Here is a 16,060-nt window from a genome sequence, read left to right on the forward strand (position 1 = left end):
ATCTTGTAATATAATTAATTAATTTTCGAAGACTGTATTAAATAGCTCATTTAAAGCCAAAGCTGTTTGCATTAAGGCTTCAAAGTGCATAGCTAACGGTATAAAAGCTTTTGCGCTTGCCTGAAAGTGCACAATTAAGTGACTTTTATCGCAAGAGCTCCTGCTGCTTCTGTATAAAAATAATAATAATATTTATGGTTGGTCAACGTTTCGTTGACAAGCTCAATGAACAAGAAGTGGTGGCGGGAGGAAAGGGAGGGGAGGAAAACATATCGATTTGCATATGTTGTACTTACCAATATATGTATGTTTAAATTTGGTTGTAGTCATCCAACCGTCAGTGGACTTTTATTTCGTCAAGTGTGGTGTGCTTGTTGTATATTATTTATGATTTGAGTTAACTCTGCGTACGAATCCCAGAAATAGCAAACGCACATCCTTTGCATACACACACACACACACGTATACACGCGCATTGACGCACATACACACACGCGAACGCTAAACCGAGGCAGACGAGGCTGTATTAGCACACAACACGCGCCAAAATTGGCTCACTTTAATATGCTGTGCACACACACACACACACACACAACTACGCCCGCGAACATGTGTGTGTGACTGTGTACTTGTAAAGCATTTGTTCGAATTTGGTTACTCGCCTGCTCGCGATGGCGCTGTAACTGTAACCGGGTTGAGGTTAGGATAAACACAACCAGCCGAGTGTAACGAGTGTGACTGAATAGGAGATGGTGGAGCAGGACGGCGGAGAATATGATTACGTGTGTGTGTGCGTGCGTGTTTTTGTTACTTGTTACACATTTTTGCCGCCATTATTTCTTTCATTTACTCGAATTTTCCTTTATTGTTGTTTGCTCGAGTGCCGTTATCATTTGTCGGTTTATTTTCGCCATATGTGTCCATGGCAAAAGCACTCCACCTCAGGCAGTACAGCCACTGCGGTTTATGCGCTCTGCTCCATTGGGTGCCCTAATGCCCTGCGATCCCCACACAGACATACTCACACAGCACAATATATACTACGTAAAAAGGTGCTGAATTAGCACGCCATCTTCACTGTCCATCCTTCGTCGTCCATCGCGTCGGCTGCCCAAGTGCCCTGTAAAACCACTTACGAAAGGTTAGTAGGTCCCCTTTGCAATTGTGTATTAACCACAATAGTTATATATATGCTCTTGTGTTACTTACTTTTTATTATTTATTACATATTGTGGTTCGTGTAACAGCAATTTTAACGCGGTAGCAAAAACTTTTATGGCGCAAAAAAAACTGTAACGATCGCAAGTAGGCTTGAAAAATATACCGACAAATACTTTCCGTTATAATTTGGTTACATTGCTCGGAGCTGAGCTGTTGATCGATAGCTCAGAAATATATCGAGCAACATTTGATATTCTTAAAAAAAAGAACTTTTTAATTAGTTTAAGCTTAACTCAATAGAAGTAGTTGTACGTAAAATTCAACAATTGGCTTACAATTTAAAAAGTTATTTGACGTTATAATTTAAGATGTCAGCCTGCGCAATGTTGCCAGACGCAACGAACTACTTTAAAAAATCATACACTGCGAAGCAACAAACACACATACTACCTCACAATTCACAAACATATGCACAATGAAGCAAATAGATATACTTTTATTGTAATAAATAGCATCATTAAACAGTTCAATATAAAATTACAGTTTAAATTCACATTTCTGCAATCAGCTACATTTCAAATGACTCGCTCGCGCCATACAGCGTTGCCAGACGCATCAAGCCACTTGTGACTGCCATTCACAGCACAACGAAAACCAACGTCAACAAAAAACACACTCACTTGCCTCGCACAGTTTACAAACATATGCATATGGTGATGTGAAGGCAGTTTGTGTATGTGGGGCATTTGTATATTTGTGTTGCAGTGCAGCAAATAAAAAGAAAACGTAATTCCAAAAATAAAGTGTAAAGAAATTAAGTAGAGGGTTCTACTCACTGCACTCGCAGTCGTCAACGGGCCAACAACATAAAAAGTAGTGGGCCCAACAATAATTCGAAGCCACACAAGGAAAATATTGAAGACGACGTTGATAGTTTTGTGTTGTGCATTTGTTGCTGTTGTCGTTGCTGTGACTGTTGCTGCTGTTGCAGCTGTGATTAGTTGGCATGTCCTACTTTATGCACAGCGCCAGCAGCGATTTAGTTAATCTCAATGTGGGCGGTCAACGGTAAGTTTTTGAAGAGTGCATTTGAACTTTATTTTTTTGTTGATGACGCATAAAGTGAGACAAAGACTGATAATCCCCCCTTCCCCTACCCCCGTGCGGTTGCAGCTTCTCAACTTCCAGACAAACGCTTACGTGGATACCGGACACATTCTTTACAGCGCTGCTGAGCGGTCGCATCTCAAGTCTGCGTGATGAACACAATGCCATCTTCATTGATCGCGATCCGACGCTCTTTTCCATAATTCTCAACTACTTGCGCACTAAGGACATCGACATCAAGCATTGTGAAATACGCGCGCTGCGTCATGAGGCGGAATATTATGGCATTACTCCGTTGACTAAACGTTTGGCGCTCTGCGAGGATCTTAATCATTCCTCATGCGGCGATGTTTTGTTCTATGGCTTCCTGGCAGCGCCTGCTATGCCGCCCAATGATGCACTGCAGCAGCAACAACAGCAGCAGGAAGCTGCCATGGAATCACGTCCTGGTTCCATGGTGCGCGTGCCCGAAACATCGTCCGCCTCGGCATCGCGGCATTCATCAACACATTCGCGCAACTCGTCGTGGGATTTGCGCTGCGGTCGCGCCAACAACTCAAGTGGCGCCTCCAGCTCCAATACCGGAGGCTGGAATGCCAACGGCGGAGCCAGCCATTCACGCAATGCTTCACTCGATTTTATGCGTCATTCACGCAACTCCAGCGCGGATCTAAACAAAGCTATACGCAATGAAGTGGGACTTGTCTTTAGTCCCACTCAGAGCTCCAACTGGACGCCACCATTGCGAGTGCAACTCATTAAAGCACATCAGAATTGGATTGCTGTGGCGTATGCGCATTTTGTGACCTGTTATCGTGTCAAGGATTCCAATGGCTGGCAACAAGTGTTCACCTCACCGCACATCGATGCGGCCATCGAACGCATTGCCATCAACTCGAAGGTGAACACATCGACAGCTGAGCCGTTGCCCAGCAAAATGATTGCCATCTCCTATGGCAGCCAGATACGATTGTGGAGCATTCAAGAAGGCGGCAACAAGACGGACATTGGCACCTTTAATCTGCATGTGCGTGTAGAGTATTTATTCTTCATCGGCAGCCAGCTGGTGGCGTTGTCCTCCTCGGGCAAGATTGGCGTCTGGCACGCCATGACACAACACTGGCAAATCCAGGATTTGGTGCCCGTTTTATCCTTTGATTCGGCGGGTTCGTTTTTGCTGCTGGGTTGCAACAATGGCTCGATTTACTACATTGATATGCAAAAGTTTCCATTGCGCATGAAAGACAACGATTTGCTGGTCACCGAACTGTACAAGGATGCCAACATGGATCCCATAACAGCCATCTCTGTGTATCTAACACCCAAGACATCGAGTATTAGTGGTAATTGGATTGAGATTGCTTATGGCACCAAGTCGGGTGCAGTGCGCATAATAGTGCAACATCCGGAGACGGCAGGACACGGGCCACATCTCTTCGAGACTTTCTTTGTGCATCAGAGTCCCATTACAAAGGTAAACCCTAGTCAAACCTTTATTTTAATGCACTTACTTTCAACCCAAACCATTTGTTTGCAGGTCATGTTATCCGAGAAGTATTTGGTCTCCGTTTGCAGTGAGTATCATCACGTGCGCACCTGGAGTTTGACACGTTTCCGCGGCATGTTGTCAACGCAACCGGGTTCCACACCGGAGGCCAGCTTCAAGATCGTTTCCCTGGAAGCCACCGACAGCAATTACAGCTATGCGGCTGGCAATGATTTCGGTCCCTATGGCGACTATGATGACATGATCTTTGTGCAGAAAGTTGTGCCCGAAACGAATCAACTCTACGTGCGTTTGGCTTCGAATGGCGATCGTGTTTGTGTTGTGCGCTCCGTGGATGGCTCCACAATCTCGGCATTCTGTGTGCACGAATGCGAAGTCTCCTCAAGGATGGGCTCGAGATTTATATTAACCGGACATTGTAATGGGGCGATACAGATGTGGGATTTGACAACGGCGCTGGCGCTGGCGGCCAAGGATGAGCCGCAGCAGAAAACCTCGGGCGGACCCGACACCAACGAGCTTCTCCGCCTACTTGACCAGTGTGAAATCAGCAATTCATCATGCTCAACACCTTGTATGTCGCCGTGTCTCTCGTCTCTTATGGGGGGGGAGGAGCCAACGGCGGCGGCATGGCCATCCATAATCCCATTGCCCGAATGAAAGCCAGCAACATAGCGCTGCTCAATCGTGAATCACAACAGCAGCAGCAACCATTGCAAGCGCAACCACCCCCAGCAGCACAGTTGCCGCAGGTGGCACAGGCAGCAATGCCTGTTGTTGTCATGCCACAACAACAGCAGCAGCAACAAGTGCAACCTGCTGTGGCAGCATTGGCAGCTGGTGTGGCAGCGCAACCGGGCGAGAATGAATGAAACGTGGAAGCGGCGTTTTCGGCGCTTGTCGGGCGCGTTTCATCTTTTACACTGCAGCGTTGCAGCTTGATCTTTGATTATCAATTCATATTCCTGCAGTTTGTGCTCTGCGCCATCATCTACATTTGTGTAATGCGCTCACGTGCCTCCTCCGCCTCCGTCTCCGTCTCTGCCTCCTCGTCATTAAGTGCTGCTGCGGCGGTGGAGGCGACACACAAAGCGGGAGACGATGCGCAACAGGGAGATGATGGTTGACTTTTTTAAACTGACTGCATCCGGCAGCCGGCATTTACACGTAAAATGAAATAATCTCCCATTATACATATATACTACATTATACTATTAATATTATTATTATTATTGTGCTCGATGTGGTTGCGAAATGCAATTTGATGCGCGTCATGTTATTATCATGTCTGTGTGTGCTATTGTAAGACCTGACCCGTAAAAAAGTATAAAGTAAACCGTAAACATAATCGTAATTGTAATTCATAAAATCGTAATGAGTAATGAGTAATGCGTAATCTGTAAAGGCAACAAAAACTAAATAAAATACGTATGCAAACATTGTGAAAGTCATCAATAATTTATTCAACTCGGTAGCTTAAGTGTAATTCTTTTGTTTCTGTTGCTCGAATACTTGCAAGTTAAAAGTTTAAAAAAAAAAACGAAGCAGCACAAAATGCCAACATATAAAAATATATATATATATTATGTATATGTATTTTATAATCTACAACTTCCTTCGTTCTTGCTGCGAATCTAATCAATTTTCAAGAATAAAACAAATCTCTTATTTAAACTGCGCGCTTTGTTCGTGCCATTTTTAAATTGAACTAAATTAGGACGCACACTGGGCAAAACTCTTTGTGGTTTTTGTTGTTTTCGTGTAGATATAGATAGTATTTATAAATATATTTATATGGGTGGTGTCAAGCGTTGCGCTATCGCTTTAAATACATAAGTGTTAGGGAAGGGAAGCAAAGTTAATTATCGAAGTAAACATACAAATACTTTGTACATGGAGTTTTTCTTTGCTTTCCTTAAACATTTTCTTGTGTTGTCTGATGTTGTTATCTATTACTTAGTCTAGCAACTAGCTAAAGAGTCTAAAGAGCAAAAACGATATGAAGCATGAGAGAGTTGTTTGTGTGTTGTTGTTGTGTGCAAAAGGTCTATGAACTGCGTCGAGTGCTGTGCATTCCAATTTATGATATGTGCATAAAAATTGCTAAGCAAAATAAAAACAAAAACAATTTGTGTGGCTGCTTCCTATGTTTGTGTTGCTGTTGTTGTTGTTGTTGTGTTGCAAACGAGATCCAGCTCTTCTCTTAAGTGCTACACTTGAAAGTAATCATCCACCAGCAACTGATCGCTGGGCGTGCTCAACTCTGGACTCAACGGGCTGCTCGCCTGGGTATTGTTATCCGACTCCAGACGCTCATAGGCATGACTGCTGCTGCTGTTGGTGTTGCTGCTGTTGTTGCTGCTGCTATTGTTGCTGCTGTTGTTAGCCGTAGTTGTTGCTGTCGTCGTTGTTGCCGTGGCATTCAGATAGCATACCGACTCGTAATTGGGATCCGTTTCACTGCCCGTGCCCGTCAACGATTCGTATTGCGATGAAACCGGCGTTGAGCTCACATTGCTGGTGGTGCTTGTGGTCACCGTAATCATCGACAAACTCGTGACCATCGATGAGGAATTGATTGAACTGGGCGATGCCAACGTTGCCGCATTCTCTGCAATGCGCGCATAATGATCCGTTTCACTCGCTGCTTTTGTCTCCAATATGCTGGCATAATTATGATTGGCATCGGCACCCGGTATCGTGCTATAGCCACCGCTGCTGTCGACAGCATCGCCGCCACCAGGTGGTCGCTTCTTCTCCAGCACTTTGGCGTAGCCATCGTCGGAGTGGGCGCGACTCTTAAGCACCTCGTAGTTGGGATCGTAGTCGGACTTTTTGGCATCATCATCGTTGTTGTGGGGCGTTGCATGCAGTTGCTCATAGCCAGGATCGTTGTTGGTGTTGCTAGTCTTACTGCTGCTGCTGTTGTTGTTGTTGTTTGGGGGCTGACACGGTGGGCAGTTAATAGTCTCATAGTGCTTTGTGCTGCTGGTGCTGGGCGTAATGGAAGTCAATTGGACGCTGCTGCTGCCGCTGCTAATGCTGCTGCTGGGATTGTGAAGCGTCTGACTTGAAGCGGCTAAACGGGAATAGGAAAATCGATTAGTTGTTGTTTAAAGCAAGCATTTTGAAGCTAATTTTAAATCATATTAAACACAGTTGTGTACAAAATATTAAAAGTAAAGGAATATCTTAAAAGAAGTCATTCATAAAGTTGGAAAAATAAAATATAAATACATTTAAAAAGGAAACACAGATAAACTTAATTTTTGTTTGAAGAAACCATTTTAAAAGAATATTTGAATAAATAAAATATGTAGAAGAATAAACTGCAACTTACGAAGAAAATAAATTTGCAATGCAAAGAATAATAGTTCACTTGGTTAAATAAGTAAATAAAAACATTAACTTTCTTTGGAGTTAATACTAAAAAAGGAAACAAATCGAGCTATGAAGAAATCCAAATTATTTCATTTAAATAGAATTTATAATCTCAATAAATTTAGAAGAATTGCAACAATGGCAACAGAGAAAACTTGAAGTATGACGATTTAAGCAAACAATAAAATATGTTGACAATTATCATATTCAATAAATTGTTGTAAACTGGTTTGAGCTGATATGTCAAATTGATTCTTGCCTGATTTTACAATAAGTTTTTAATAAATTAATAAGTTACGCAACAAAAATTGCATTCAACTTATATTAAACTGACTTTTGGCATTAAAAACTCAGTTATAAGTATAATTTTTATGACTAATTAAAAAAGGCGCAGCAGTAAATTGTGTGAAAACGAAATAAAAATCAGCTAACAAAAGCGCACATTTAATTTGCATACTAACCAGACAAAAACTGACGAAATTGTCGCGTTAATTTCATTGTCGCGTTAATTTCTCATTTGGGCAAATCAACTAAATGATTTTTTTGGGAGGAATTTGAGTGAAATATAGTTGTGGAAAGCAAGACACAAAGCAGAGAGAGAGGAGACAGATAGATTGGTTTGGTTTGGTTACACACTGGGAGACAAAGAAGCTAAACTCAATTGATTTCTAGATGGTTACCTGCTTCCTGTTGTCGCTCCTTTTGCAGCATATTGGCGGCATAACAATCCGATTTGCGATTCTCATGTGGCAGCTGATGATGTTGGTGATGCTGGGCCAGATTCTGACCATCGGCTGGTATCGTTTCATAGCCATGATCCTTGGCCGTATAACTGTTGCTGCGCACCCGACTTTTGTCGCCCGCTGAAGAGGAAGTTAACAACGCCGCCGCCGCGCTGTCCAAGGGACTAACGCCAAGCGCCTCCGGCTGATGCGAGGAGAATTTGTGCTTTTTCATCACCTAAAAATAATTGAATATTAAACGGAATCCATTTCGATCTAAAGCATTAACTTACCTTGGCATACATGCCTTCGATGTTGCGGCTGCCCTCCACATCCTTGGAGGGACTGAGACTCTTGCTGTGCTTGCGCTGCGGCGATGCATCGCTTGCTTCATTGGCATCATTTGAGCTGCCATCGCCGCCAGCTTCAATTACCGATATCACTGAACTGCGACCCGATGTTAAATTGCTGCTACTTGCTGCAGAATGCAAATGATGTTGTCCCGATTGACTGAGACTTGCTTTTGGTGTCGGCGGCAGCGGTGAGTTGGCCTGACGTTTCTCTGGCTTCGGTGAGCCAAGATTGCACACGGAAGAGGATGAGGACGCTTGTCGCGAATGCATTTGTGCGCGTAAACTGTCCACATGCGGAGGCACTGGACCCGCATGCTCCATGCTGCTGCTGCTCATCCGATGCGTTGATGCATTGCCAGCGCTGTGATTCAACGTTGACAACTGTTGTCCACTGCTTGACAACGATGTATTATTGCCCGCTGACAAGTTGCTGCTGTTGTTGATCTCAACGGCGACCACAATGGGATTCAATTGCATCGGCTGGATTTGTGCGTAGGTCTCGGAGCCGCTGGTATATATATCGGTGGCATTTGGAATGTGACGATTGTTGGGATCCTCAATGGCCGCATAGGTTTCATCTGCAAGTAGTTTAAAGTGAGTAAAAAAGGCAAGCTTGGTGTCGGAACTGACTAGGAATATATGAAAGTACTCTATGGAGTTAGAGCCGCTTTCTTCTGCCTTTCTTCTAAGTTTGCTCAAACTTACCCGAATCATCAGAGACTGTAGCATAATGAGAATCGTTGACATCGCGCGTTGAAGTTGCATTTCTGGCCGTCAGTTTGCTCGCTGGCTGCTGTGCCAATATATTCGCCAAAGGTTCGCGCACGCTGATGCTTGTATAACCCTCTGTGGATGACAAATAAGTTAGTTACAATATTATAAGTTACAATATTAAGACTTTTCACTGCACACACTTACTGGACGAATCCTGCGAGTCGCCGCTAAAATGCTGGTTAGCTATCGGTGGCGTCATATAAGGCAGATCCTGGCTGGCCGAAATCATGCCTGCTATAGCCGAGGCAGCTGGAATCTCCACCTGTGGCGTCGCATCATCATTCAAATGCTGCGTGGAACCCGCACTCAATTGTGACCCGCGTTGCACTGAATCGGTGCCGTGCTCTTGAGTGCTGGAAGTTGCTGCTGTTGCTGCGGTGGCTGCCACAGCCGCAGCTGCTGCGCTGGAAGTGGACGGTGCATTGAGTTGCGCATAAGGATGCTCGGTGGCACGCACTTTGGCATAATCATGCGGTATGCCTTTAACACGTGAATACGGTGAGCTAACATCGTCCGCCTGACTGATCGAACTATGCTGCGAGACGCTCGTCTGTTTCTTCAGACTGGGTTGAGCTGAAAGTAAAGAATCGGGTTTAAAAGCTGCCTCTAAGCAAGGAATACCTTCAAGCTACTCACGACTCTGATTATGCGCATTGGCCAGCTGTTTATCGGCCACTGTTTCGTACAGTTCCGAGCCATTATCCTGCTGCTCCGCCACTGGAATGTCCGGCAAACTGCGATGCGCTGCCGTGCTGGAACTGCAAGAAGAAATTCCATTAATATACATACATAGCTATGCGGGTTGCTTTATATATATTGCTTATGGCATGAAATTTGTTTTATCGTGGAGGGAAGTCGTATGAACTCATGAATCATACTTTGCTCAAAAGTTAAAATACAGTTTTCTACGCACCGTTTCTCGGAGTCTGCATTTGACACCGTGGAAGCATTGAGCTCCGCTTGTGATTCGCTGTTGTGCACCAAACTATTGCTGGTTGCCACAGCTGTTGCAGACGCCGCTGTTGCACCATTGTGGCCGCTGTTGAGCACAATGATTTCGTCGGGATTCTTCAGCTTGACCATGCCCTCGAGACCCAGCAAATCATTTCTGCAAAATGCATAGAAATTAGTTAAAGTTTTATGCTTCTTTTGGCGCGAGTGCAACGATGTGGAAACTTTCACTACGCCCCACTGGGGCAGAAAGCGGTCTATGTGCTGTGTGTCTGTACTCACTTGGGTATGCTTTTCTTGCAGCACAGACAATTGAAAAACATTACAATCAATGTTAGCGTCAGATTGAGGGTCACAAGCAGATAAGTATAGGCTTCCAAATTGCCAAATTTTGGTGTCTCAACCATGCCTACAATTTGTTTTGTACTCTCTACGCACTATTTGTTATTGTTATTTGTATATTAGCTTAGCACATATCTACGGATCGTTTAGCCATTGCACTTTACGTATTCGCAAACACTTAGCAACTGTTTTACATTGTTTTTTATATTTTGATTTTTATTTTGTGTATTTTGCTACTTTCTTGTTGCAGTAGATTGCAATGTTATTTACGATTTTTCCATTCCATTTTTGAATGCCATTCACCCGGAATGTGCACACGCTGGCAAGCAGGCAGCAACAAAAACACAACCGGGTGGCAACACTAAAACGCACTAAGTGCACTGCAAAAAATATTTGATTGAATTTGTGACTTAATTTATTTTAATTTGGCTTCATCTATTTAATTTGATTCATTTTGATCATATTTTTTATTTTGCAATAAAAAAGGCAACAAATTCAATTTCTACTTCATTCTCATTTTAATTCATTTTGTTGGGTTAAACATTAATATAAATGCTGCTTGAGAGCTGCCTATTTTGGTATAAAAAAATAGTAAGCTAAATTAGTTTGTGCTAAACTAAACAATTGCTTCAGAGATTAATTGCACTTAAAATCTAATTTGCTCGCTTGACCAAGTCATGGTTTCAATATCAATCTTTCGACTCTAAAAATTAGAGTTCTGTGTGCTTGAAGATGGTTTTCTCAATATTCTCCTGAAGTTTTTCAACTTTGCGCGTTTGTTTCTTCAGCTGATCCTCCATGTCTTCAAAACGATTGCTCTTATCCTTGTGCTTCTCGTCCTAAAAGGTCAAAATCTTTATAAACTTTGAAATAGGGAGGTATTTTTAACGTTCACCTTGTATTTTTCTTTGTGCAACGCGTGCTCAGCATGCAGATGACGCAATTTTAGTAAACGACTCTCGAAATGATGCAGTTCGGTCTTAATGGAAGCCAGTTCCTTATCCGTAAAATTACTTGCTTGTGCCACACGCCACAAACCCTGAACCTTGGGTTCAATAAAGTCCTGGCTGTGCGGTCCAGAAGATACTAAACGTTCCAAGCGATCATAATGATCCTTAATACCTGTATGATGACCACGCAGGGAATTCAAATCATTTTGGAATTTCTGCACATTTTGCTGATGTGAGTTTATTTCATTCTCGTTGGGATCATTCGATATGAGATTATAAGTATCCAAATCCTCAGTGTTAATGGCATCTAAATAGAGATTTTAATAAAATTAGAAGACTTTATTTTTATTGTAAGCTTGGTTTAAGCTTACTTTCATGTTTGTCAGTGTCCATGGTGCCAACATGTTCTAGCAAACTATAGTAGACATCCACCTTGTCTTGATGATGGTCAAACTCTTGCTTTAAAGATTTCAATTCGTCAGCTGTGAAGCCAGCGAGCTCTGCCTTTTCCCATAGTCTGTTCAGTTTCTTATCTTTGAAAAGACTTTTGTTCTTGTGACGCTCCTCGGGATCGTGGAATTTCTATAGATATAACATGAGAGTTGAGGAAAATGCACTCGACAGTAATTTCAAAATCCCTTCTAAGTTCTCTCTACCGGGTATTGTAATTTTTTGTTAGGTGGCCTACCTTATAAGGCTTTATTTTCTCCACATCCTGTGTGTCGTCAAAGTGTTCCAGCAAATCGTAGCTACTCATGATGCCAATTAACTTTTGCCGCAATTCGTTTTCTTTGATGCCATCTTTATCCTTCACTTGGCTACTAATTTGCTTCCATGTAATCTCCTCCTTATCATGTATCTTTAACTCCATGTAGAGCGATTTGATTTTGCTCTCAGTCAAGCGCTAAATGAGCAACAGTGTAAATAAAGAATCTTACTTTAATAATTTGCACTTACATTTTGCGCCTTGGCCCAGACGAGATTCAATTTGGCCATGCGAAATGGTCGCTGGAGATTCCGAATTTCCGGCTCATATTTCTCGTTGATGACTTGTTTGAAATGCGGGTCATTTGCCTCTTTGCTATATTTTTTGCTCTGTTTCTTGTCGGCATTTGCACATTGCGTTGCAATTAAAATGCAAAAGGCCACAAGTGCCACAATAGACAAGTGACACGTTTTCGTCATGATTCTTCTGTAGCAAAAAAAAACCGATCAAATCTTCCAGCTAGCTGTTCTTCCTCCTCCACTGAGAAGCTCGTCTCGCAACAAGTCTCCAGCGCAGTGTGGCCATATAATTTACGGCGCTGCCACATTGATGTTTCGTTATCGATATGCAAATCGACACTGTTTAAAGCAGAGTTGCTTTTGCTCCACAGCCGGCGCGTCAATTTAAATTCAAACCACATTATAGGCGTATTTAATACTGTTTTATTAATCGTTCTAAGTTGATATATACATTTCGGTATTTACAAATATTAAGTTAAGACCGCAATTTCAGCTACGCTCACATACATAATTCGCATAACCCCAATGAAGATAATAATAATAATTGCACATTGTGATGTCCTTTCGAGTTGTTTTCGAGTTTTGATTTCTAATTCAACGTATGGCCTGTGACATGTGTAGTGGCGTCACCATCAGCGCCAGCTCGGCATCTTTTAGATTGGCACCACGTAAATTGGCCTCCTGTAAGTCGCTGCCCGACAAATTGCAACGCTCTAAATCAGCGCCAGCCAAAACTGCTGCTCTTAGATTGCAATTCTTCATGTTGGCATTCTTGAGGTTGGCCACACGTAAATTAACGCCCGCCATGTTGCTGCCCTCCAGGCAGGCGCCCTTAAGATTTACGCCCTCCAGATTGGAGCGAACTCCTGTGGGATCTTCAAAGTTGCAGCCCCTTAAGTTGGCGCCCTCCTTTAAGAGAGAAATGTTAGTTATCGGTGCCGATTAATCATCGTTATTGTTACGACGTTACCATATTAGCGCAGAGTCCGCGTACTGAAACCAACTGAGCACATTCCAGATTCGCATTTTGAAGATCTGCGCGTTCCAAACAACAATAATTGAGATTTGTGTGCGACAAATTGCAGCGCGACATATTGGCGTACTATTAGAATATAAGATACATATAGTAAGAGTACATTTTTATCTTGGTTACCCACCTTAAAGTTAATGTTGCGAAAGTCGAGCTTGCGTAGATCGGCGCCAGCTAGATTAACACCCTGGAAACGCAGCTCTGTGATTGAGGGAGTCTGAATGATGGCTTTTATCACCTCCATGCGAGTCAAAGGTCTGTCATCGACCAATTGCTCCTGCTCGCCTAACTTTTCCTCAAGGTGCGTGACCAGCGAGTATATGCCAAAGAAACGCGCCTCCTCCAAAACACCTTTAATGCTGATATGACTTTCACAGACGAATTCGCCGTGACGCAGATAATTAATTATAGGCTCAAAATACCGAGCACTGCGATCGATTAAATAAGCTCCCTGCTCATCACGTTCACTGGGCATCATGCCGCCAGCATCCTGCAGAAACATTCGGGCCAACATTGAATCCGGTTCGCGGCCCACAAGCGTATCAATTGTTGTTGTATAAATTTTACCACCAACATTCAGTTTTATCCATTTATTTGTTGAAAAATTTTTGTGTGTTGTGACGGCTGGAACAACAGCATTACATGTACTTTCTGGCGTTCCATCGCTTTCCATTTGTTTTCTTTAAATTTTGTGTATTCTTGTTTTGTTGTGTTCACTTTGTTTCGCGTTTTTTTGTTGCTGCAAATTTTCTTTGAGTTGCCTCTTGCGTTTTGTTTGTTTGTTCGTGCAAAAATGCATTGGAGTGGCAGCACCGTTCGACAGCAATCGCTATCGTTGTGGTGGCAACGCCTTATGCACAGCCATCGATATGTACACGCAATCATAATCGATATGTGCTAGCGATAAAGTATCCATAAATAATCTTTATATTATTGAGAAAAATTCACAATCACTCATAGGTCACAACATAACATAACACAACACAGGTGTAAATAATAATTTGGAAAAAGTGATATTACAACTACTATTACTATTACAAAAGAACATGCCCACGGCCGAAGCCGAACGTCCTGCTGCCAGCGGCAGCGGTAGCAGCACCACCACAAGCTCCTCATCCAACACGGCCGCCAATCAGCGCGGTGTCAGCCGCGTACTTGCCAAATTGTCGCATTCGTTGGCCGAAGGAGAATATTACGAGGCCCACATGATGTATCGAACGTTATATTTTCGATATACTGCCCAAAAACGTTACGAGGACTGCTTAGAATTGTTGTACGATGGTGCACAAAAGCTCATCGAAAAAGAGCAGGAGAGCAGTGCTGCCGATTTGTGTTTATTGCTATTGGACACACTGGAAAAGCGTGGTGCCATTGCCGAAGATGTTGATAACTTTCAGTGGGTGCCACGACTGGGCGCACTAATACGTGGCCTTAGCGCCACGACAGTGGAGCGTGAAACACTTATTGTAAGTAGAACTGAAACCATAGTTGTTACCACTTTGCAATTGATTTTTCTACGAAATTAGCAACGCGTTGTCAAGTGGAGTACGGCATTGCATGGACAATTTGGCCATCCATTGTTGCATAAACTGATTGCGCATGTCTTTTGGGCCGAAGGCAACATTGAGTCAGCACGTCATCATTACTTGCTCGCCCAGGATGGCAGTCTCTGTGGTCGCGTCCTCATCGAGATCAGTCAAAACAAGGGCTTCCAAAGTGAAGTGGATTTGTTTGTGGTGCAAGCAGTGTTGCAACAATTATCGTTGAAGGATCGCAAGACCGCGGAGGAGACATTCATCGAGTACACACGTTATCATCCGAAATTATTGCGACATGCGTTTCCCTACAAGGAACCGCTGGTGAATTTCCTCTACTTTCTGTTTCGTCTCATCGAAACGAAGAGTGTGACGGGTTTTCGTGCTCTACGCAAACTTTACGATCCCTCCCTGAAGCGCGACACATCATTTCACAAATATCTGACGAAAATCGGTGTCATCTACTTTGATGAGCAGCCAGAACATGTGCACACTGGACCCGCCGGACTTGGCGGCATGTTTGGCGATATATTCAATCGTTTGATGCAGGGTTTCGATGATGATGATGATGATCAGCAGCAACAGCATCAAAGCAGCAGACCTGGCCAGCAGCAGAGACAACGACAACAAAATGCAAGCAATGAGCTCGATTAGCGGCAAATTCAATTAAAATTCTTTGCTACTTATACAACGGGCTTTCTTTATAATGTTATCATATAAACCACATACATATATATATTTGCTAAAATCTAAACTTTAATAGAAACTGTGCAACGCACATATCATTTTTAATGGTGTGGGTGGCTGTCGCTTCAAAAGTTTCCTTAAAATGCCTCAAAAGGCGTATGAAGAAAAAAAGTAATTGTATTGTGATTGTGTTGAATAATTAATTGATTTTTAACATTTTACTGTAAGGTAACAAAACTAAATTAATAGTGCTTCAAGTCGATTGGTCCATAAATTGTAAAATTAAAAAAAATACTAAAAGTGAAATTTGAACTGAAACCCGTTTTTAAAGAGTTGTATCTTTGAAGTTTAAAAATGTCAAGGTAAATTTGAGTTTGCTCTACTCTCTCTTGGCAGCACTGGTTACAGACTAGGTATCGATTGCAGTGTCGCTCGTAAATTTGGCTGTCGATAACGATACTATCATTACTCATATCTATTGGAATGCGGTGTATATTTTTTCGGTATTTTTCTAGCATCAAGGTGCCGAAATTTGCAATGTTTGCTTCACCTCCC

The 16,060-nt window shown here is 42.8% G+C and overlaps 5 protein-coding genes across 5 annotated transcripts; 2 read left to right on the forward strand and 3 right to left on the reverse strand.

Moving 5' to 3' along the window:
• Positions 1-1,837: 1,837 nt before the first annotated feature.
• On the forward strand, positions 1,838-5,222 carry LOC133837039 (BTB/POZ domain-containing protein KCTD3). Its single transcript, XM_062267689.1, is given in 4 exon segments — positions 1,838-2,229; positions 2,335-3,742; positions 3,806-4,375; positions 4,378-5,222. Coding segments are annotated over 4 exon segments (2,565 nt in total). The 5' UTR covers positions 1,838-2,167; the 3' UTR covers positions 4,903-5,222.
• Positions 4,920-10,674, reverse strand: LOC133837037 (uncharacterized). The gene is made up of 8 exons (XM_062267688.1): positions 10,239-10,674; positions 9,919-10,113; positions 9,642-9,763; positions 9,150-9,578; positions 8,937-9,077; positions 8,172-8,809; positions 7,837-8,116; positions 4,920-6,854 (listed from the first exon to the last, which is right to left on the reverse strand). The coding sequence occupies exons 1-8, from the start codon at positions 10,361-10,363 to the stop codon at positions 5,986-5,988; spliced, it is 2,799 nt and encodes a 932-aa protein (XP_062123672.1). The 5' UTR covers positions 10,364-10,674; the 3' UTR covers positions 4,920-5,985.
• Positions 10,675-10,792: 118 nt separating this feature from the next.
• Positions 10,793-12,515, reverse strand: LOC133837042 (alpha-2-macroglobulin receptor-associated protein). The gene is made up of 5 exons (XM_062267693.1): positions 12,206-12,515; positions 11,937-12,152; positions 11,620-11,830; positions 11,194-11,555; positions 10,793-11,137 (listed from the first exon to the last, which is right to left on the reverse strand). The coding sequence occupies exons 1-5, from the start codon at positions 12,431-12,433 to the stop codon at positions 11,009-11,011; spliced, it is 1,146 nt and encodes a 381-aa protein (XP_062123677.1). The 5' UTR covers positions 12,434-12,515; the 3' UTR covers positions 10,793-11,008.
• Positions 12,516-12,659: 144 nt separating this feature from the next.
• Positions 12,660-14,067, reverse strand: LOC133835969 (BTB/POZ domain-containing protein KCTD9). Its single transcript, XM_062266168.1, has 3 exons — positions 13,411-14,067; positions 13,224-13,355; positions 12,660-13,162 (listed from the first exon to the last, which is right to left on the reverse strand). Exons 1-3 carry the CDS (start codon positions 13,954-13,956, stop codon positions 12,848-12,850), a joined length of 993 nt encoding a protein of 330 aa, XP_062122152.1. The 5' UTR covers positions 13,957-14,067; the 3' UTR covers positions 12,660-12,847.
• A 108-nt stretch (positions 14,068-14,175) lies between these two features.
• On the forward strand, positions 14,176-15,572 carry LOC133835967 (Golgi to ER traffic protein 4 homolog). Its single transcript, XM_062266167.1, has 2 exons — positions 14,176-14,749; positions 14,810-15,572. The coding sequence occupies exons 1-2, from the start codon at positions 14,330-14,332 to the stop codon at positions 15,470-15,472; spliced, it is 1,083 nt and encodes a 360-aa protein (XP_062122151.1). The 5' UTR covers positions 14,176-14,329; the 3' UTR covers positions 15,473-15,572.
• The last annotated feature ends 488 nt before the right edge of the window (positions 15,573-16,060 follow it).

The sequence above is a fragment of the Drosophila sulfurigaster genome, chromosome 2R, assembly GCF_023558435.1.
Source record: "Drosophila sulfurigaster albostrigata strain 15112-1811.04 chromosome 2R, ASM2355843v2, whole genome shotgun sequence".
Lineage (NCBI taxonomy): Eukaryota > Metazoa > Arthropoda > Insecta > Diptera > Drosophilidae > Drosophila > Drosophila sulfurigaster.

What these genes read in the sequence shown, in the direction of transcription:
- LOC133837037 (XM_062267688.1), bottom strand. Translation starts at nt 10,363, where the DNA reads ATGGTTGAGACACCAAAATTTGGCAATTTGGAAGCCTATACTTATCTG. An exon ending in AATGCAGACTCCGAGAAACG is followed by an intron (nt 9,764 to 9,918) that starts GTGCGTAGAAAA and finishes TTCTTCTTGCAG; the next exon opens with TTCCAGCACGGCAGCGCATC. An exon ending in CGACTCGCAGGATTCGTCCA is followed by an intron (nt 9,078 to 9,149) that starts GTAAGTGTGTGC and finishes TGTCATCCACAG; the next exon opens with AGGGTTATACAAGCATCAGC.
- LOC133837042 (XM_062267693.1), bottom strand. Translation starts at nt 12,433, where the DNA reads ATGACGAAAACGTGTCACTTGTCTATTGTGGCACTTGTGGCCTTTTGC. An exon ending in AGAAAATAAAGCCTTATAAG is followed by an intron (nt 11,831 to 11,936) that starts GTAGGCCACCTA and finishes TTATATCTATAG; the next exon opens with AAATTCCACGATCCCGAGGA. An exon ending in GGACACTGACAAACATGAAA is followed by an intron (nt 11,556 to 11,619) that starts GTAAGCTTAAAC and finishes ATCTCTATTTAG; the next exon opens with ATGCCATTAACACTGAGGAT.
- LOC133835969 (XM_062266168.1), bottom strand. Translation starts at nt 13,956, where the DNA reads ATGGAAAGCGATGGAACGCCAGAAAGTACATGTAATGCTGTTGTTCCA. An exon ending in TTCGCAACATTAACTTTAAG is followed by an intron (nt 13,356 to 13,410) that starts GTGGGTAACCAA and finishes ATATTCTAATAG; the next exon opens with TACGCCAATATGTCGCGCTG. An exon ending in GCGGACTCTGCGCTAATATG is followed by an intron (nt 13,163 to 13,223) that starts GTAACGTCGTAA and finishes TCTCTCTTAAAG; the next exon opens with GAGGGCGCCAACTTAAGGGG.
- LOC133835967 (XM_062266167.1), top strand. Translation starts at nt 14,330, where the DNA reads ATGCCCACGGCCGAAGCCGAACGTCCTGCTGCCAGCGGCAGCGGTAGC. An exon ending in TGGAGCGTGAAACACTTATT is followed by an intron (nt 14,750 to 14,809) that starts GTAAGTAGAACT and finishes CTACGAAATTAG; the next exon opens with CAACGCGTTGTCAAGTGGAG.